At 43.6% G+C, this 21,897-nt stretch overlaps 1 protein-coding gene across 1 annotated transcript in view; it reads right to left on the reverse strand.

Annotated features, from left to right (window-relative positions):
• The window catches only part of LOC126259146 (pre-mRNA-splicing factor CWC22 homolog), a 137,282-nt gene that overhangs the window by 58,317 nt on the left and 57,068 nt on the right, over positions 1-21,897 (reverse strand). Inside the window, exon 5 of the mRNA XM_049955696.1 lies at positions 9,331-9,480. Within this exon, the coding sequence (XP_049811653.1) occupies positions 9,331-9,480 (150 nt within the window). The remainder of the gene's footprint in view (positions 1-9,330; positions 9,481-21,897) is intronic.

A 21,897-nucleotide genomic window follows, 5' to 3' on the forward strand; every position in this document is an offset into this window, starting at 1 on the left:
AGGGATCTGACATTCCACGCTCCGATCTGTAGAATGCCAGTTTTCTTTCTCCTGATAACCAATCAAATAGCAAATAATTTTGTTTCAATCACGCAAAGATGAGAATAATTATTACATAAAAGATGATTTGTAAGCATTAAATTATGGCTTGGACCCATGAGTAAAAGTTACTACCTTCTTTGAGATTCATAATTCACAGCTCTCGACTCCAATTAGTAATGTGTCAATAGGAAGAGGGACGGTGACATTAGTTCTAAAAATGAGCATTAGGAGGGCCTCCAAGTGCCTTTATCTGGCTTTATCTGGCCAGACAGGCTAGATGCAATCCCGGCACATACTGCTAGCATGCTATGGAGATGGATGCATTTGCACAATAAAAGTTAGTTGAAGAGAACTGACAAATGGCCATTTCTGCGGAACAAGGAGCTTACAGATATCAGAGTAACTACCAGACAGCACAAGAATGCTTTCAAAGAGGTGCTTTTCTGGGTAGGGTGCACGTGTCTTTTAATGGGGACAAAGAAGGGACTATGGAACAGTTGTAGAAGTGCTATAAAAACATTTGATTGGCATGGCAAAGAAACCAAGTCTGACCAGTCAGATGGATGGACACAATCACAAAAGTTATGTGGGATGCTACAGGAGACATGCTCCTGGGGTGGCACATTTCGATGAGATGCATAATGAAAGGCACTTCAGCATCTGTTGGGAAGAAATGGTGCCATCCAAGGGAATGGATAAACGAGAAGATGAATGTCATTCTGTACAAGTAGACTGCATGTCTCATATTATTAACCATTTCCATGGACATGAAGTAACAGCTGATATATCCAATCATTATAGCTTAGTAGCACTGAACACACTTTGCTGTAAAGTGTTCTGAATGCTATTAAGCTATAATGATACAATGAATATCTTTGTCAAAGCAGCTATGGCAAATAATCATTTGAACAACTTACATGGGTGTGTTCAGATAATCAGCAGTTTCAGACATAAATTTATTAGCATGATACACGTTGATGACAAACAAGTTACAGCATCTTGTAAATTGAAGCAAAGGTACTGTTTTGTTAAAACAGACTTCACAAATGGTGAAATGGAATTGGAAATGCCATGTGGCTAGGGCCTCCCGTCAGGTAGACCGTTCGCCTGGTGCAACTCTTTTGAGTTGACGCCACTTCAGTGACTTGCATTTCGATGGGGATGAAATGTTGATGATAAGGACAACACAACACCCAGTCCCTGAGCGGAGAAAATCTGTGACACAGCCAGGAATCGAACCCAGGCCGTTAGGTACAACATTCCGTCGCACTGACCACTCAGCTACGAGGGGCGGACAATGGTGAAATGAACAGTGTGAAAGCAGTTCTCCTTGGTGTGGCACAAAGATTTCAAGACATAATGTGGTTAGTGTGGATAACTTTTCATAGTATAGCAGAAAGTCTTCACCAGAATTTTTGTGTTCAAAATTAATTAATCCATGGCAAGGTGTTTTTTCATTAAGAAAAGAAGTTCTCATTGTCTAATTCCATGGAGCATTGTTAAACAAATTAAACAAACAACCAACAATTCTGAAACAAGAATAACTCTGGCAGCTGGCCCATAAACTAACAGACAGCTACAATATACAGTAAGCAAGTGTCTTATTTACTACATCAAACCTCTAGGTAGAACAGGAACATCATCTTAATATCTTACCAGCAAATGAACTTGACATCAGGAGCAAGTTCTCCTACCAGTTTGTGAGTCAGTTTTGGATAGTAATACTTGCATTTGAGTATTAGGCTGGTCTTGAGCCAGAAGTGCAGGCAGCGTTTCTGAAAATGAGTATGCCAGTTTTACCCTGACAACTGAGACAGTAGTAGTCTTATCATTTAGTACAATATCCAGAGTTTGTTCTGCTTTTCTGATCACCTGACATCTAAGGAGCTAGTACACATGGTTTGACACCCTCCGTACACTGCACAATATGCATCTGTACACTGCACAGCATGCATGCATTTTTGCAGGTCCCAAGTCATTAAGGTAAGTGCCGTTCTGTGTCTGGAGGCTTGATGTGGGTGAATGCAAGCAAAGTGATTTCTCAGACAACAAATTAAATCTTCATGGGTCATGGTCTGGTGGCTGTGAATATTTCAGATTGATGAATTTACCTGGCAACCAAAGTGTTTCGCTATGTATGATCTCTACTGACAATGAGCCTAAGTCTGTTTCATACGTAGTGGAAAGGCTGAGTACGACCATAGGTAATGCAGTTGTCCAGGTGCTGGTGTGACACATTAATCAGCCTTCAGAGAATGGTGCCACTGTTTGATGATGCCATTGCTCACCATTGGTAACTGCTTGTCCAGTGATGGAGAGCATTGCAGAATTTGCTATGCTACTTAAATAACTCTGTACTTGAATTGTAGGCTGCAGTCTGTCGTAATGTGCAGCAGACAACCAAAGCGAGAAAACCAAAATTACACAAAGGCAAAGGGTAGCACCTCCACCAATATGTTATCAACTGGTATAGCTTCAGGCCAACTGATGAACCAATCAACGGCACTCAACAGATAACACTAATCATTAGAGGGAGGAAGTGAACCCACAACATCAATGTGCATATGCGTGAAGCTCATTTTCATGCCTGTAAATTCTCCAATTTGTGTATGCACATGATGGGCTGTTTCACTGTACACATTGTACACATGCACGGCCCACTCTTCTGCAAACCAGGCTCAGCAACATGATTTGGCACCAAGATGGCATAGCTTGTGAAGGTTGTTGAAGCCACATCCATGGAAAGTGGGTCACAGAAATGGGCAAGACCTTTCACTGGAAATGTCATAATATAGTTTGACATCAGAATTATAAATGTCAGCAAGTTGCAGTTGTATGCTGTGCAATACATCATGCGGTAGCTTCTGGAGTTCCTCGTCAGATTCCCGTTCCTTCGAGAGCTGGAAAAAAGTCGTGTCACTCTGTTAACCAGCAACAAATAGTCAGCGACCACAACATTTATGCCTTAAATGTGTTGGATATCAGTGCTTAATTGAACAATAAAATTCAGGTGGTGGTACTGCTGTAACTCTTCTACTGCTGTTGTTCTGCCTAAAGGCATAGATAAACAGCTTGCTATCAGCAAATATGAATTCTCTGGCCTTCAACAGTGGTCAAAAGTACCCGACTGCTGCACACACAGATGGAACCTCATCATCATAAGTACTCCATTTCTGCTGAGAAGTGCAGAGCTTAAGCAAGAAGAAGGCAAGTGTCACCAAGTGCCATAAACTTGCTTGTATGACACTGCACCAATAGCTGTCAGAGTGGCACAGACTATTAGCAAGAGTGATGCATCCGATACAGGGTGCCAGGAGTGCATCATTTACTAGGGTTTGCTTCACTGCATTAAAAGCAGAGCTCACCTCATATGTCCAGTGGCTGGATGAGTTTCCAAGAGTCCAATATGTCCTCCTGTTATTGGTTCTTGCAGCTCAGTTTACTGACACAAATGTCACCAGTAAAAATTTAGCCTCCCTAAGACACAGTGAAGCTACGTAATGGTTTCAAGCCATATAAACTTCATGATGGCTTCCACTTTCTCTAGTAACAGTGAAGACCCTGTACATGAAATCAAATGGACCAAAATGGTAATCCAAGGTCTGCCACAAAACACACTTAGTAGTGTTCAACACCACACTATGCTGTTCTAGACATTTGAAAATCCTCCTCAGGTTTTGCTGAAGCTGTTCTGCTGTGGCTGAAAATACGAGATTGTGATCCAAGCAACACATTGTCAATGAACCTCTGCCATGATTGAGTGGCAATGTGCAAACCAAAGATCATATAGATACCTTCAACTAAGCCGAGTTGAGTGATGAAAACAGTCTTGGATTGTCTTTGTTTGCCACAGGAATTTGCACAGTCCAGTAAACTAAACAAAGTTGCCCTACTGAGAGCATAACTGTAGTACCTTAATCGAGGCATTGGATATCTGTACAGAATTTTGTTGTATACTATGCACGGCAATCGCCACACAAGCACTATGTGACACCCTTTTTTCTGTATGAAATGGAGGGGTGAAGACCTATACCTATAAGGAGGGCGAATAATACATTCCATGAGAATTGAGTTAAAACCCCACGAGATGATCAGGAGCTAAATGTCTGGACAGCTTGAAACTGGAGTGCCTTTGCAGTTTTGATAAAATGCACTATGTTGTAGCATACCTCCCTCAGCACACCAGATAGTTGATTTATGGCCGGAAATGGTTGAGCAACTTGGCATATATGCTTTCTGCAGCCTAGTGCACTAGTCACTGCACTGCTTGGAAACCAGCAGCAGAAAGTCTGGTGACGGTATCAAGGAACTGCGCATTTGCCAAATCACATAACAGATGGTAAACTCAGCTCTGATTACAGGCTACATGATATTCACAACAGTAAAATACCAGACCAAGGCACAACACAGCCCCAAGTCTGCCTCAATACGTTCTGTACAGTAAGTGGTTACTGATGAGTTGATCCTCAAACTACTGGTAAAGTCAACATGATGTAGGTGACTATACTGCACTACTTAGAACTGATGGATTCATTCTGGAAAGACTGCGTGATCTTCTGCAGTAACGATGTCTATCCTTTCTGTAACTGTGCTGAGTCAGCAGTTCATTTATTTCACTAGTCAAAGTGTCCACTTTGTCTGACGTGAGATTGTAATCTGCCCATCTCACTGTTGATGATGAGGCACTGTTGTCCAAGCCACTACAGTACTGACTGATAGTGGTGTTATTGCATCCTGAATCCTCTCAGCCATATCTGTGACAGCATCCACACAAACTCTGAGATGCTAATATGGCTATCAACTCAGACAGACAGACAGAGAGAGAGAGAGGGGGGGGGGGGGGATATCTCCTCCCCACTCCCCCATGCTTTATTTGCTCTTGTAGAAGTCTAAATAACACAACACTTATTTACAAGATATAAGCTGATGAGAAGCAAGTCATCGAGGTCTTGTAAAATGCAATAAAGTCCCTATACCGTTACCGTCGAAACATACTTCATAAAAGCTTAAATGAACAGTACAGAAGCAATTCTTAACACAGCACAAAATATTTATGGACACAACATGGTCAGTGCAGTTAATTTCTCGTGGTGTTGAAAACAATCTTCTGAAGAATTTTTGCTTTTGAAATTAATTAACGCAAAGTGAGATGTGCCTTCATGAAGGTAAAGAAGTTCTCCTGTTTAGTTCCATGGACTGTCATTAAACAAACAACTGCCACTGGTGAATCACGAACACCTCTGGCGCCTGGCCTGAAAACTACAAGGGCAATCCGAAACATAAGGTCTCTTATTTTTCTGGGGAAGCAGAGAAACTTAACACAGTTGTTGGCCACACTGTTGTGAGTGGTGCTTCCTCCTTTCCCAAACAAGCAAGCTCATGCTTTGGTCTGGTACTTAGTCTTCACTTGGCAGCCATTCAAAATGGATTTTCTGTTGAACACTAGCACCACATCTGAAGTTCATGCAATTATTCGATTTTTGAATACAAGTGGCTTTAAAATGGTTGAAATTCACTGTCAAATTATGGATATGTATGGACAGTCAGGCATGGATGTTAAAAACGAACACAAGTGGCATAGAGAGTTTACAGCCAGTCATACTGAAATTAGCGACGAATAAAGGAGCAATAGGCCATCAATTTCGGGCGACACAGTTGTGAAAGCTGAGGAAACTACACATAAAGATTGGATGATGAGTCTGGATGCTCTATGCAATTTTGATCCTGATGTTTCCTGAAGCACCTTCCACAGAATTTTTAATGGAAAAGCTGTAATATTGGAAGTGTTGTACAAAATGGCTACTGTGTGTGCCGACAGAAGAGCACATGTAGCTAGTTGGTCCTCCTTGAAAATTTCTTTGCCACTAAGAAGACAAAAAGGACAAATTCTTAGATTCCATTGTCACAGGTAACAAAACCTATGATTAACTTTACACCCGAGACAAAACAACAGTCACTTGATTGGTGGCATGCCTCGCCACCCCAGCTGTGAAAATTCAAATAAACACAGTCTGCCGGTAAGACCCTTGCAACTGTGTTTTGGGACTGGAATGGGGTACTGTGGTTAACTTTCTGCCTGCTGAGCCAACAATATATGCTGACAGTTACTGTGAAACACTGAATTCAGAAATGGAGGAGCATTGAGCAAGGGCATAAAAATTCTCCATGACAACGTCCAGCCCTATGTCGCCTATTCATCTGCTGCAAAACTTTGATTGGGACGTCATCACCCACTCATAATACAGTTCAGACTTGGCACAAGCTCAAAGACCGCAGTTCAGTATTTTCCACAGGAGATGGCAGCAACTGCATATGATATGAGCATTGCAAAACTACCACTGCATCTACAAAAATGCATCAACCGAAATGATGATTATGTGGAAAAATAAAGCATTCTTCAATCTTTAAAATATGTACAGCTCCAATACACAGTACACAACTATCTTATTTGGAATACCCTTTTCACTTGTTCAGTCCGAGTTATGTGATAATTGTGGGAATGCGTATAATCTTTGTAACTCGAGACACAATGTTTATTATGCAGAAAAATAAATCTTGCGCCAGAGGGCAGCAACAACGATTACGTGCTTGCGCATTACCTTAGCGCATGCCTTTACAGGTTTCGTTATCCACAGTTTGAATCAGTTATTGGTGAGACCAGCTTAGCTTTTCTCACCTGATGATGGCAGCCAGGTGGACTGCAGAAATATTGTGTGCAGATGACAATTTGATCCAAATGAAGACCCAACAAGAATTTAATCAATAAATCAGAAGATTTATGGAATTCAGATAAGCGTCTTCAGTAAATATATTAACTAATTTAGTTTGATGAAATCAAATTTAAGACTTTCACCCTTGGAGTCACAGTGGTTTCTGCCGAAAGGAAAATACACCCAACCAAAAAGAGTAACGACAGTCACAGTAGTGTAAAAAAGAAAGAAATCAGTGTTTGCATTGGATAACCAAGAAAAAATTAAGGGGTTGTGGGAGCATTACACCTCTAGTTAAATAAAATTCAACAAGTGGAAAATCTTAATAGAGTAAGTTTTAAATAGACCTGAAAATAAGTAACAAGAACATTAAGTAAATTATAACCAACATGATTAAAAAAATAGTACCAATTAACAATGAAGTCACTGAACAAGTTGATGAGTTTTTGTATCTAAGATATTGGAAGGCAACAATGGGATGGACAGCAAAAGAAATAAAGACAACAGTTGAAAAGGCATAGAGAACTTTTGGTAAACCATAAAAGTTTTGAAAGCTAAGCTTAAGATAAGTTCTAATGGGAAAATTTATAATTAATTTGTTTTACCGGTTCTGACTTAGAGAACTGAGACATGAACTATTAACATTTTGGCAACAGAGCCTGAGCATAGGTTGGGCCACAGAACTGCTTCGAAACGACGGCATCCAAGAATAGGTCACGCTACTGTTGCATGCCACTCACAGCCTATTAGCCATCCGGAAGCAGGCTAGCTACTGTGGCAGTGCTGCTTGGAACACCTGCCTATATGTCCCTTGACTGCTGCACCCCTCTGTGTTCCAGTTTTAGAACTACTTCATTTGCATATTCTATATAGAACCACATAGGTATCCCAACAGGTCCAGTGGTCTTTTCTCTTTCAAGTGATTTCAGTTGATTTTCTAGCCTGTGGTCACTTACTTCAATATCTGTCATTTTAAAGTTTGTGCAATGATTTGCAGAAGGAACTATGGTATAATATTCCTCAGTGAAACAGTTTTGAAAAAATTTGTTTAGTGAGTTTAGTATTTCGGCCTTCTCTCTGCCATCCTCTGTTTCAATGCCATTATTGTCACACAATGTCTGGATGGACTGCTTTGATCGATTTATTGATTTAACATGAGACCAAAGCTTCTTAGGACCTTCTTTCAGATTGGTACCAGAAATTTACTTTCAAATTCCCTGAATGGGTCATCACCATGGCTCCCTATACACTAATTTTGGCTTTGTTCAGTTTTAGTTTGTCTATAAGGCTATGGCTACATTTCTTCTCTTTGTTTTCGGAGCAGTTTTCTAACAAGGCTGTCGAGCCACGGCAGGTCTGTCCCATGCTCAGAGCTTTGCTTGAAACATACCTGTCACAGGCATATTCTTCAACGTGCTCCATTTATGCTCAACCTTTTCATTCCCGGAGATGAAGGTTTCATGTTGGCGGCTCAGGTAATCTGAATTCTGTTTGCTGTCACACTTTCTAAGTGGAAATATCTTCCTACCTTTCATTACATTTTATTTACAACCATATTCATATGATCCTGTAATGGCCTTATTGTCTTGATTCAGTATTCTCCATTTCCTGATTCGAAAAGTTTGGGTCTGTTGGTAAACACCTGATCTAAGATATTATCTTCAAGAGACAGTTCCCTGACTAATTACATGGGGTTATTTTCAGATATCACAAATCGCTTGTGTCTCCCAGTCTGTAGACTGTTAGCTGAAATCTCCACAGGTGACCAGGAAGTTTACCCAGGCCCTGATTCAAGTTTTCTCTAAAATGTTCAGCCACTACTATCATTACAAAAGTGGAACATAGCTGACAAACTGTTGAAATAAGAAGAGAATAGAAGCTTTTTAAATGTGTTGCTACAGAAGGAACACTGTTGGATAGATAAAATAAATAATGAAGTAGTACCAGATCAGAATGGGAGAAAAAACTGTGGCACAATATGATTAAAAGCAGCAATTAGTTGGTAGGACACATCCTGAGGCACTGGCAGATTGTCAATTTGGTAATTTCTGGCTTGTTGATTGTCCTCTTTTCTATTCTTAACTTTTGAGGTTTATAGATCTTATCTGCTGCTTTGCTGTCATACTCATCTTATTCTTATGTCCCTCCTTTACTAAGAGTCAAAAAATCCTCTCTCACTCAATCCCTGAATGGTCCCATCTCTTCTGCATCTCTATTGCTAGATAACGAAAGTTAAGATTCCAAAAGTTAGCAGTTTTTATCAACAGTCAGTCATGTGAATATCTGATCAAACACAAAAGTTCGTTAGACTTATTTAAAATCATAAAAAATGAATGCTGGAATGATTTCTTGCTTTTTTCAGTATGAAATGGGAGGAGGAATGTTATGAGGAGACATAACTTATTTCCATTAGTGAATAAAAATTTACAAAAGTGAACATACATAAAAGCAGTTAATTGAATATTCTGATTTAGTGAAAAGTATTTAAAACATTTCAGACAACTGGAGGGTTAAATAACATGTACACTAACAAAATACAATTGTATTTTGTTTCTCAAATTAATGGTTTATGTCTCACCATTTTCACTGTCACTTCCTGAATCTTCTTCTTCACTCTCTGAGCCAGAACCACTACCAGATTCATCACTGCTCTCATCCAACAGTTCTTTCTTTAGAGCATTATATTTTTCTTCATTTGTCTCATATTCTGGATCAAATTTGAACACATCTGGGAACAGAACAAACATGATGATAAGTACTATTAAACAACACAATTGAGAAATGGTGAAATGTTTATATAAAATATGTTACAACACATTAATTAAGACAAATGAGTACCTTTCTTCACATGTGTGTACGCACGCGGAAGCACATGAAAAAAAGGCTGTATTTATAAGGATGGAAGTCAAATTAAAATGTAAGAAAACTATTTGTTATTTCAAAAGCAATTGCCATAAGTGTTAATATGCAGGGTGAGCACAAAGTCTTGCCCTGATTATAACAATTTGTTACAGAATAAGTGTTTGACATAATAATTTTCATTTGATGCCATTACATACTAGTTTTTTTTTTTTTTTTTAAAAAAAAAAGACCACTTATGTTAGTAAACTTCAACGTGTGCTCCCTTGGTAGCTTACAGAATATCAAAGCAGTATTCCAGTTCCTACCAGGTGTTTCGTAACATGTTCTGTCACAGTACCTACAGCAGCTTGTATCCTGGCTTTCAGTTTGTCAACGTTAGCAACTGGTGTGACGAAGACTCTGTCCTTGATATAGCCCCAGAAAAAAAAGTCAAGGGGCTTCATGTCTGGAGAGTGGCGTAATGCCTGGAGAGGGAAGTAATGTCCGGGTCGGTGGATTGGAAGGAACGGTCCAACATCTTGGCCACCCCACTCTCCAGACATTAAGCCCCTTGATTTTTTTTTTCTTCTTCTGGGGCTATATCAAGGACAGAGTCTTCGTCACTCCAGTTGCTGACATCAACAAACTGAAGGCTAGGATACAAGCTGCTCGACATTCTCCGAACTATCAAGGCAGCACACGTCAAGGTTTACTAATGTAAATGGTCTTAAAAAACAACTAGTAACACTAACCTATCAAATGTAACTTATTATGTCAAACGGTTATTCTGTTATAAATTTTTATAATCAGGACAAGAGTTTGTGCTCATCCTATATTTATACTACTGTGAGACAAGACGGTTAGTCCCTTGATGGAAAAATGTTTGTAGTGCCTATGGAAACATGACTGTACCTGGGCCTGCACCTCTTCATCCAAAGCAAATCGACAGCCACAAACATATGGAAATTAGAATGGAGGATGTGTAAGGACTTTCCTGCAAAACTCCTACAGTGTAGTCAAAATGGCGTTATTCTGTTGCAGGATAATGCCCACTCACTTGTTGTCAAGGCTATTTCATGAAACTACATTGCAGAAGTTTCATTAGGAAGCCTTTACACATCCTCCATTAAGTTCTAATCTCCCCCATGAGACTTCCATATTTTTGGAGCCCTGGAGAAACACATTTGAGGCCATCAATTTGCTTCGATGAAGAGGTGGATGCCTGGGTACAATCATGGTTCCATAGCCAACTGCAAAAATTATTTTCCATGAAGACAATGGCCATCTTTTCTCACAGTGGTTATCACTTTTGAAATAGTAAACAGTTTACTTACCTTTTTTCACCCATCTGTCTCACTTTCATCTGACTTCCTCTTATTCATATGTATAGGGGATAGACAAAAATATTAACATTAAAAGTGCAACACACTCCCATGCCTTATACATTGTATTAAAACAGTTAATGTGAAAAACAGCTTAGAGTCATCTCAGAAATGATAAATACAGGTCCTATATAATGTTCAAGTGAATATTATTAAGTTTTTCCTGCAAAAATACTGACAAGTGCAAGTAATGATGATGCAGGTAGATACTAATCATGCATCCTTCTCTCCAAAGTAGACCACGAATGCTCAATAATATTGAGATCTGGTGACAGCAGTGGCCAGCGGAGATGTGACAATTCCTGCCTATGCTGGTAAAACCAGTCCCGGATGAAGTGAACTGTCTGAACAGAGGCCCTGTCGTCTCGGAACACAGCATCCCCATTGGGGAACAAACACTGTACCCTGTGATGGACCTGACCAGCCAAAATGGTAAAAAGACATCCAACGAATGATATTCTCCCACTGCCCCACAGTCCACATTTTATGGCTTTGGCACCATGTTTCCTTGTTACCAGCATTTACATCACTGATGAGTGGATTTGGAATTGCAGCTTCCCCTGCAATTCCCTTTACCTGCAGCTCTCTTCCTGTTGTTTTTGTACTGACAGGATTCACAAGTGTGACATTCAGTTCACCACTGACTTTTACATCTGTTGTCCTCTTTATTTTTCATCAAAATCTGAATTCAATGACAGTCTGTCACTTCACTCATGACACACTTTCATCTGTGTTGTGACTTGGTGAATGGTGTCTTTCCACTTTGTCTGTGTGTGGCATAGATCTTCAATAAGGTGCCTCTTGAAACACTTGTGGTAGAGCACTTGCCCGCGAAAGGCAAAGGTCCCGAGTTCGAGTCTCGGTCGGGCACACAGTTTTAATCTGCCAGGAAGTTTCATATCAGCGCACACTCCGCTGCAAAGTGAAAATCTCATTCTTTTTACCAAATGCTTCGTCGACCTTGGTTATGGAAGCAAATTGCCCATGTGTGGATTCATTTAGCTCCAACATAATACACTCGCAACTAAACAACAGAACACTATTCTAGTCTCAACTGCCATTTGTAACATATTGAGGATATACCACAGGTGCTGTTCATGGCCAAATACAACAGTGCAACATGTCTTCACTAACACTAACTTGTCCTGTGGTATTTCCAAATTTTTTGTCCAATCACATTATCTATGTATGTATGTCCAAAATCTCCTTCTAAACCACTGGATATCAATTTCACGCAAATTTGGTATACATACTGCTTGCTATATGAGAATCGGCAGTGTGGGGGGTTAGAACATCTTAGTTGCCATGGCAGCGGAGATACGGGCAAAAAGGCGTTTAGCTAAATAAAAAACAAATCATGACATGCAAGTTGTCTTGCATTACAAGTGAGTTGTGTGCGTAGTCTCAGCATACCTTGCAGAGGCTACACATGTGGATGGGCACAGTTGACCGGAGAGAGGAGAGGAAGGAGATGGATAGTGAGAGAGGGGGGAAAATGGTGGACAGAGAAAGGTGTGAGGAGGATACAGACAGAAAAAAGTGTGGGAGGTGACAAACGAGAGAGATGAGGGGAGAAAGAGATGGACAGACAGAGAGAAAGAGGAGATGGACAGAGAGAGAGAGGGGGGGGAGGCTGGGGGAGATGGACAGAGAGAGGGGGAGGCTTGGGGGAGATGGAGGAGAGAGAGGGGGAGGCTTGGGGGAGATGGAGGAGAGAGAGGGGGGGAGGTTGGGGAGATGGATAGAGAGCGGGGGGGTGAGGGCGGGGAAGATGGACAGAGAGAAGGGTGAGGGCGGGGAAGATGGACAGAGAGAAGGGTGAGGGCGGGGAAGATGGACAGAGAGAAGGGTGAGGGCGGGGAAGATGGACAGAGAGAAGGGTGAGTGCGGGGAAGATGGACAGAGAGAGGGGTGAGGGCAGGGGAGATGGACAGAGAGAGGGGGGGAGGGCACAGGAGTTGGACAGAGAGAGAGAGGGAGGAGGGCCAGGGACTAGGACAGAGAGGGGAAGGGAAGGGGAAATGGACAGAGAGAGGGGAAGGGAAGGGGAAATGGACAGAGAGAGGGGGAGGGAGGGGGAGATGGACAGAGAGAGGGGGGAGGGCCGGGGAGTTGGACAGAGAGAGGGGGGGAGGGCCGGGGAGTTGGACAGAGAGAGGGGGAGGGCCGGGGAGTTGGACAGAGAGAGGGGAATGGATGGGGAGTTGGACAGAGGGAGGGGGAGATGGACAGAGAGAGGGGGAGCGAAGGGGAGTTGGACAGAGAGAGGGGGAGATGGACAGAGGGAGGGGGAGGGAGGGGAAGATGGACAGATGGAGGGGGAGATGGACAGAGAGAGGAAGGGAGGGGAGATGGAGAGGGAGATGGGGAGGGAGGGGGAGATGGACAGAGAGAGGAAGGGAGGGGGAGATGGAGAGGGAGATGGGGAGGGAGGGGGAGATGGAGAGGGAGAGAGGGAAGATGGAGAGGGGGAGAGGGAAGAAGAGATGGACAGAGACGGGGTAGGGAAGAGGAGATGGACAGAGAGAGAGGGGGGAGGGAAGAGGAGACAGACAGGGAGAGAGGGGGGAGGGAAGAGGAGACGGACAGGGAGAGAGGGGGGAGGGGTAGGAGACAGACAGGGGGAGAGGGGGGAGGGGTAGGAGACAGACAGGGGGAGAGGGGGGAGGGTGAGGAGACAAGACAGGGGGAGAGGGGGGAGGGAAGAGGACACAGACAGGGAGAGAGGGGGGAGGGAAGAGGAGACAGACAGGAAGAGAGGGGGGAGGGAAGAGGAGACAGACCGGGAGAGGGGGGAGGGAAGAGGAGACAGACAGGGGGAGAGGGGGGAGGGTGAGGAGACAAGACAGGGAGAGAGGGGGGAGGGAAGAGGAGACAGACAGGGAGAGAGGGGGGAGGGAAGAGGTCCAGACAGGGAGAGAGGGGGGAGGGAAGAGGTACAGACAGGGAGAGAGGGGGGGAGGGAAGAGGTACAGACAGGGAGAGGGGGGTAGGGAAGAGGAACAGACAGGGAGGGAGGGGGTAGGGAAGAGGAACAGACCGGGAGAGAGGGGATAGGGAAGAGGAACTGACAGGGAGAGAGGGGGGAGGGAAGAGGAGACAGACAGGGAGAGAGGGGGGAGGGAAGAGGAGGCAGACAGGAAGAGAGGGGGGAGGGAAGAGGAGACAGACCGGGAGAGGGGGGAGGGAAGAGGAGACAGACAGGGAGAGAGGGGGGAGGGAAGAGGAGACAGACAGGGAGAGAGGGGGGAGGGAAGAGGAGACAGACAGGGAGAGAGGGGGGAGGGAAGAGGAGACAGACAGGGAGAGAGGGGGGAGGGAAGAGGAGACAGACAGGGAGACAGGGGGGAGGGAAGAGGAGACAGACAGGGAGAGAGGGGGGAGGGAAGAGGTACAGACAGGGAGAGAGGGGGTAGGGAAGAGGAACAGACAGGGAGAGAGGGGGTAGGGAAGAGGAACAGACAGGGAGAGAGGGGGTAGGGAAGAGGAACAGACAGGGAGAGAGGGGATAGGGAAGAGGAACAGACAGGGAGAGAGGGGATAGGGAAGAGAAACAGACAGGGAGAGAGGGGGGAGGGGGGAGGGAAGAGGAGATGGACAGTGAGAGAGGGGTGGAGGGAAGAGGAGATGGACACAGAGAGGGGGGAGGGAATAGGAGATGGTCAGAGAGAGGGGGGAGGGTATAGGAGATGGACAGAGAGAGGGGGAGGGAGAAGGAGATGGACAGAGAGAGGGGGATCGTGGAGGAGATGGACAGAGAGAGGGGGATCGTGGAGGAGATAGACAGAGGGGGATGGAGGAGGAGATAGACAGAGGGGGATGGAGGAGGATATGGACAGAGAGTGGGGGATGGAGGAAGAGATGGACAGATAGTCGGGGTTATGAGGAGGAGATAGAGAGAAAGGGAGGGAGGAGGAGATGCATCGAGAGAGAGGGGAGGCAAGAGGAGATGGACAGAGAGAGAGGGAGGAGGCAAGAGGAGGTGGACGAAGACAAGAGAAGAAGGGGGAGATTGGCAGCGAGATAGGAGAGGCGGAGACAGACATTGTGCGGGCCAAGAAGGGAGGTGGACAGAGACAGGGGAAGGAGGAGATGGAGACGGAGAGGTAGGGTAGAGGAGATGGTCAGAGAGAGAGAGTGAGTTGGAGACAGAAGGGGGGGGGGGGGCGTAGGAGACGGACAGAGAGTTGGGGGGAGTAGGAGACAGACAGAGAGTGGGGTGGGGTAGGAGACGGACAGATAGAGGGGGGAGTAGGAGATAGACAGATAGAGGGGGGAGTAGGAGATTGACAGAGAGAGGGGGCAGGACTAGGTGGACACAGAGAGGGGGGGAGGAGTAGGTGGACACAGAGACAGGGAGGAGCAGTAGGTGGACACAGAGAGAGAAAGGGGAGCAGTAGGTGGACACAGAGAGGGAGGGGGGCAGTAGGTGGACACAGAGAGAGAGGGGAGCAGTAGGTGGACACAGAGAGAGAGGGGAGCAGTAGGTGGACACAGAGAGAGAGGGGAGCAGTAGGTGGACATAGAGAGAGGGGGAGCGGTAGGTGGACACAGAGAGAGGGAGCAGTAGGTGGACACAGAGAGAGGGGGAGCAGTAGGTGGACACAGAGAGAGGGGGAGCAGTAGGTGGACACAGAGAGAGGGGAAGGGAGATATGAACAGAGAGCGGATGGAAGTAGATGAGCAGAGAGAGGGTGGGAATAGAAGAGCAGAGAGAGGGTGGAGGAGATGAGCAGAAAGAGGGCTGGAGGAGATGAGCAGAATGAGGGCTGGAGGAGATGAAGAGAGAGGGAGGGGGAGGGGGAGATCGAGAGTGTGGGAGCGGGAAAAATTTAGCAGAGAGAGGCTGGAGTGAAAAGCAGATAGGCAGACGGAGGGAGGAAGGGGGGGAGGAGGAGGAGGAGGAGATGGGTGGAGTGAAAGGGGGAGGGAGGAGGAGGAGGAGGAGGAGGAGGAGGAGGAGACAGGTAGAGGGAAAATGGTAGGGAGAGGGAGAAGGAGGAGGAGACAGGTAGAGCAAAAGGGGGGTAGGAGAAGGAGGAGATGGGTAGAGTGAAAGGGGGGAGGAGGAGGGGGAGGGGGAAGGGGAGGGGGAGGAGGAGATGGGAAGGGGAAATGGGGAGGAGGATCAGATGTATAGAATGAAAGGGGGCAGAGGAGGCATGTAGACCAACACCTTCAACCTATCACCCGGAACCTATCCTCCTATATAAAAGTTACCAACCATTTCCTCAACTGACTCTCCACAGTTCCATTCCCTTTCCCACACGGTGCCCTGCTCGTCACTATTGATGCCACCTCCCTGTACACTAACATTCCTAATGCCCATGGCCTTATTGCTATCGAACACTACCTTTCCAGACGCCCTATGGATTCCAAACCAATAACCTCCTTCCTAGTCTCCATGACCAACTATATCCTCACCCACAATTACTTCTCCTTTAAAGGCACTAACTACAAACAAATCTGTGGTATGGCTATGGGCACCCGCATGGCACCATCCTATGATAACCTATTCATGGGCCATCTAGAGGAATCCTTCCTAAAAACCCAGAATCCTAAACCCCTCACCTGCTTCAGATTATTTGATGACATCTTTGCTATCAGGATTGAGGTGAGGAGACCTTATTCACATTCCTCCAGAGCCTCAACAACTTCTCGGCAACTTCCTAGATGTTGACCTTCACCTCAGAGATGGCTACATCAGTACCTCCGTCCATATCAAACTTCTAACCACCAGCAATACCTCCACTTCAACAGCTGCCACCCATTCCATACCAACAAGTCCCTTCCGCACAGCCTAGCCATCCGTGGTCGTCGCATCTGCAGTGATGAGCAGTCCTTCTCGAAATATACCAAGGGTCTCACTGAAGCCTTCACTGACCGTAATTATCCTCCCACCCTTGTACAAAAACAAATCTCCCGTGCCTTATCTATCCAGTCTTCCACTACCACCCAAAGTCCTACAGTCCGGCCACAGAGGAGCATTCCCCTCATAACTCAGTACCATCCAGGACTGGAGCAACTGAATTACATTCTCCGCCAGGGTTTCAATTACCTCTCGTCGTACCCTGAAATGAGAAACGTACAGCCCACTATCCTTTCCACCCCTCCTACCATTGTATTCCGCTGTCCACCAATCCTACACAATATACTCGCCCATCCTTAGACAACCTCTGCTCCCAGTCCTTTACCTCATGGTTCATACCATACCATACCATAAAAGGAGGTTGTATACATGGAAGAAGCCTGGAGGTAGTGAAAGGTTTCAGACAGATTATATAATGGTAAGACAAGACATTTAGGAACCAGGTTTTAAATTGTAAGACATTTCCAGGGGCAGATGTGGACTCTTGCCACAATCTATTGGTTATGAACTGTAGATTAAAACTAAAGAAACTGCAAAAAGTTGGGAATTGAAGGAGATGGGACCCAAATCGAAAGATGTAGAGGCATATATCACTAGGGGTAAGATAGATACTGGTTACGGAAAATTAAAGACACCTTTCGAGAAAAAAGAACCACTTGCATGAATATCAAGTGCTGAGATGGAAACACAGTTCTAAGGAAAGAAGGGAAAGCAGAAAGATGGAAGGAGTATATAGAGGGTCTATACAAGGGCAATGTTCTTGAGGACAATATTATGGAAGTGGAAGAGAATGTAAATGAAGACGAAATGGGAGATATGATACTGGGTGAAGATTTTGACAGAGCACTGAAAGACCTAAGTCGAAACAAGGCCCCGGGAGTAGACAACATTCCATTAGAACTACTGATAGCCTTGGGAGAGGCAGCCCTGACAAAACTCTTCCGTCTGGCGGGCAAGATGTATGAGACAGGCGAAATACCCTAAGACTTCAACAAGAACAAAATAATTCCAATCCCAAAGAAAGCAGGTGTTGACAGATGTGAAAATTACTGAACTATCAGTTTAATAAGTCATGGCTGCAAAATACTACGATGAATTCTTTACCGACGAATGGAAAAACTCGTAGAAGCCAACCTCGGGGAAGATCAGTTTGGATTCTGTAGGAATGTTGGAACACGTGAGGCAATACTGACCCTACGACTTATCTTAGAAAAAAGATTAAGGAAAGGCAAACCTATGTTTCTAGCATTTGTAGCCATAGAGAAAGCTTCTGACAATGTTTACTGGAATACTCTCTTTCAAATTCTGAAGATGGCAGGGGTAAAATACAGGGAGCGAAAGGATATTTACAATTTGTACAGAAACCAGATAGCAGTTATAAGAGTCGAGATGCATGAAAGGGAAGTAGTGGTTGGGAAGGGAGTGAGACAGGGTTGCAGCCTATCCCCGATGTTATTCAATCTGTATATTGAGCAAGCAGTAAAGGAAACAAAAGAAAAATTTGGAGTAGAAATTAAAATCCATGGAGAAGAAATAAAAACTTTGAGGTTCGCCAATGACAAAAGCAAAATGAGGAAAATGGAATGTAGTCGAATTAAATCAGGTGATGCTGAGGGTATCAGATTAGGAAATGATAAGCTTAAAGTAGTAAATGTGTTTTGCTATTTGGAGAGCAAAATAACTGATGATGGTCGAAGTAGAGAGGATATAAAATGTAGACTGGTAATGGCAAGGAAAGTGTTTCTGAAGAAGAGAAATTTGTTAACATCGAGTATATATTTACGTGTCAGGAAGTCTTTTCTGAAAGTATTTGTATGGAGTGTAGCCATGTATGGAAGTGAAACGTGGACGATAAATAGTTTAGACAAAAAGAGAATAGAAGCTTTCGAAATTTGGTGCTACAGAAGAATACTGAAGATCAGATAGGTAGATCAGGTAACTAATGAGGAGGTACTGAACAGAATTGGAGAGAAGAGGAATTTGTGTCACAACTTCACTAGAAGAAGGGATCAGTTGGTAGGACATAGTCTGAGGCATCAAGGGATCACGAATTTAGTACTGGAGGGCAATGCAGAGGTAAAAATCATAGAGGAATACCAAGAGATGAAACACTAAACAGATTCAGAAGGACGTAGGTTGCAGTAGGTACTGGGAGATGAAGAAGCTTGCACATGATAGAGTAGCATGGAGAGCTGCATCTAACCAGTCTCTGAACTGAAGACCACAACTCACGTACTTCAAAAATAAAGATCTAGCAAATACACACCATTTTTTGTACATTAGGTAGTATAAAAGTAATGGGAAATATCATGTTGGCATCTAAAACTACTACTGGTGTAGAGTTCATTGGAAATTGTAGGGGTGTTCGTATGACATGATTTATGTAGAACCACATTTCCTTATGCAGGATATCAACTGTCATTTTATGATTATAATATGCAATGCCCAGAGTTAAGGAAAAAGGGCAAAATTCTGTTTCAGCGTGCAATAACTGTCAGTTACCAATATTAATAAACTAGTGCCCTCAGATTTTGCCAATTTTAATGGGAATGCGGAAATGCCAAACTTCACAATGTTTTGCAAAAACTGCCAATTTTGCATAATCACACTAAAAAGTGCAGATTTTGTGTTATTTTTGTCTTTATTATTTACACAAAATTTTCCTGTCACTAGCTACGTGGCACCAGATGTCAACACAGGTTGCACAATTACTGTAAATTATGGACTGGTGATTCTTGGGTGCAGAACTGCTGTCCAGAAGCAACTTAGTTGTGTTCCATTGAGTTCAAGTCAGGCAAATTTGATAACTGAGACATCGTGCCCCTCAAGCCACTGTACCATGGTTCTGGTCTTGTGAGACGGACAGCTAACCTGCTGGAAGGTGCCATCACCATCAGGGGCAACAAATAGGAAGACATGCAAGAGGGCTGCAAGAATGTTCATGTAGTCCAAAGCAGTTTGGTGTCTTCAACTGCTATCACAGGTCCCATCAAGGCCCACGCGAAAGTCACCCCCATCTCATGTTACTGCCCCCACTGGCCTGCATCTACAGCCCAGTGCACATTTTGAGAATCCATTCATCTGGATGATAGCATATCTGAAAACAACAACAGATCAGGTCTATCGAGACACGATTCATCCATGGTCCGATTTTAATAATCCTGTGCCCACTGCAATCGTAACTGACCATGTCGTCAGGTCAATATGGAAACAGGTGGAGTCATCTGCTCCTTCTGAAACTCTCTACAATCTCTGGTTCTTTCAGTTTATCCAGGTCCCATCTCCTTCATTTCCAAACATTTTACAATCTCTTCATAAAGTTTTAATCTACAGATCATTACCAATAAACTGTGGTCGGAGCCCACTTCTGCCCCTGAAAAGTCTTACAATTTAAAATGTGGTTCCAAAATCTCAGTCTTACCATTATGTAATTAATCTGAAACCTGCCAGTCTCTCCTGGTCTCTTCCATGCATACAACCTTATTTCATAAATCTTAAACGAAGTGTTAGCAATGATAAATTCTATCAGGCAGCTTCCTCTTTCGTTGCTTTCCCTCAGTCCATATTCACCAACTATTTTTCCTTCTCTTCCTTCTCCTACTGTCTTTTTCCAGCCCCATGACTATTAAATATTTGTCTCTCTTAACTATCTGAATAATTTCTTTTATCTGATCATACATTTCTTCAAACTCTTTATCATCTGTGGAGCTAGTTGGCATATAAATTTGTACCATTGTTGTTGATGACAACTTTATGTCTACCTTTGCTTCAATAATGTAACAATACCATGAAATGGAAAGTTGCCACTCACCATATAGTGGAGATGCTGAGCCACAGATAGGCACAACAAAAAGACTGTCACAAATAAAGCTTTCAGCCCTTAAGGCCTTGCTTTGTTAGGCCTTGTTGTGCCTATCTGTGACTCAGCATCTCCACTATATAGTGAGTGACAACTTTCCTTTTCATAATATTGTTACTTTCCATCCTGGATTTTCCATTGTTTGATTTTTGGCTCCAATAACACATTCACTATGCCATTCATAGTAGCTGATCTGCGGTCCTGTTTTCTTATTTATTATTAAACCTACTCCTGCATTCCCTCTAATTCATTTCGTATTTGTAACCTTTTATTCACCTGATCAAAAGTTCTGTTCCTCGTGCCACTGAACTTCACTAATTCCCACTATTTCTAGCTTTAACCTATCCTTTTCCCTTTTTAAATTTTCTAACCTACCTGGCTGATTAAGCACTCTGACATTGCATGCTCCAATCCATAAACACCAGTTCATTCTCCTGAGTAGTCCCCACCCACGAGCATGCCATCATCATCATTTAACCACACACAGCTGCATGACCTCGGGAAAAATTACAGCTGTATTCCCCTTGCTTTCAGCTGTTTGCAGTACCACTGACAGCAATGTTGTCTTGGTTAATGTTACAATGCCAGATCAGTCAATCATATGGACTGTTGCCCCTGCAACTCTCTTCAGGAACCACACTTTTGACTGGCCTCTCAACAGACACCCCTCCATTGTGGTTGCACCTATGGTACAGCTATCGAGGCACATAGTCCTCCGCACCAACAGCAAGGTCCATGGTTCATGGACCAATCTATATAAATAAAAATGTTACGGTTTGTTTGTTCTTCCAGAAGTTTTTCAACAACTGCTTTGAAATTTTGACACAAAATTTCGTTTGAATATATATGGATTTTTATATACCTAGCGGGGGCCATATGGTATATAAATGTATAAAAATTATATAAAGGGGATACACTGTTAGCAAAAACTTCATGCTCTTTTGTTCAAAACTTGAATCCTTTGAAATTTTGACATAACATAGCATTTGAATATGCACTTTTCTATATACCTACTGGAGTACCATATGGTACATAAATATATATGACATATGTTTATAAATAAAAATGTAATATACACTCCTGGAAATTGAAATAAGAACACCGTGAATCCATTGTCCCAAGAAGGGGAAACTTTATTGACACATTCCTGGGGTCAGATACATCACATGATCACACTGACAGAACCACAGGCAC

Source organism: Schistocerca nitens, chromosome 1, assembly GCF_023898315.1.
Source record: "Schistocerca nitens isolate TAMUIC-IGC-003100 chromosome 1, iqSchNite1.1, whole genome shotgun sequence".
NCBI lineage: Eukaryota > Metazoa > Arthropoda > Insecta > Orthoptera > Acrididae > Schistocerca > Schistocerca nitens.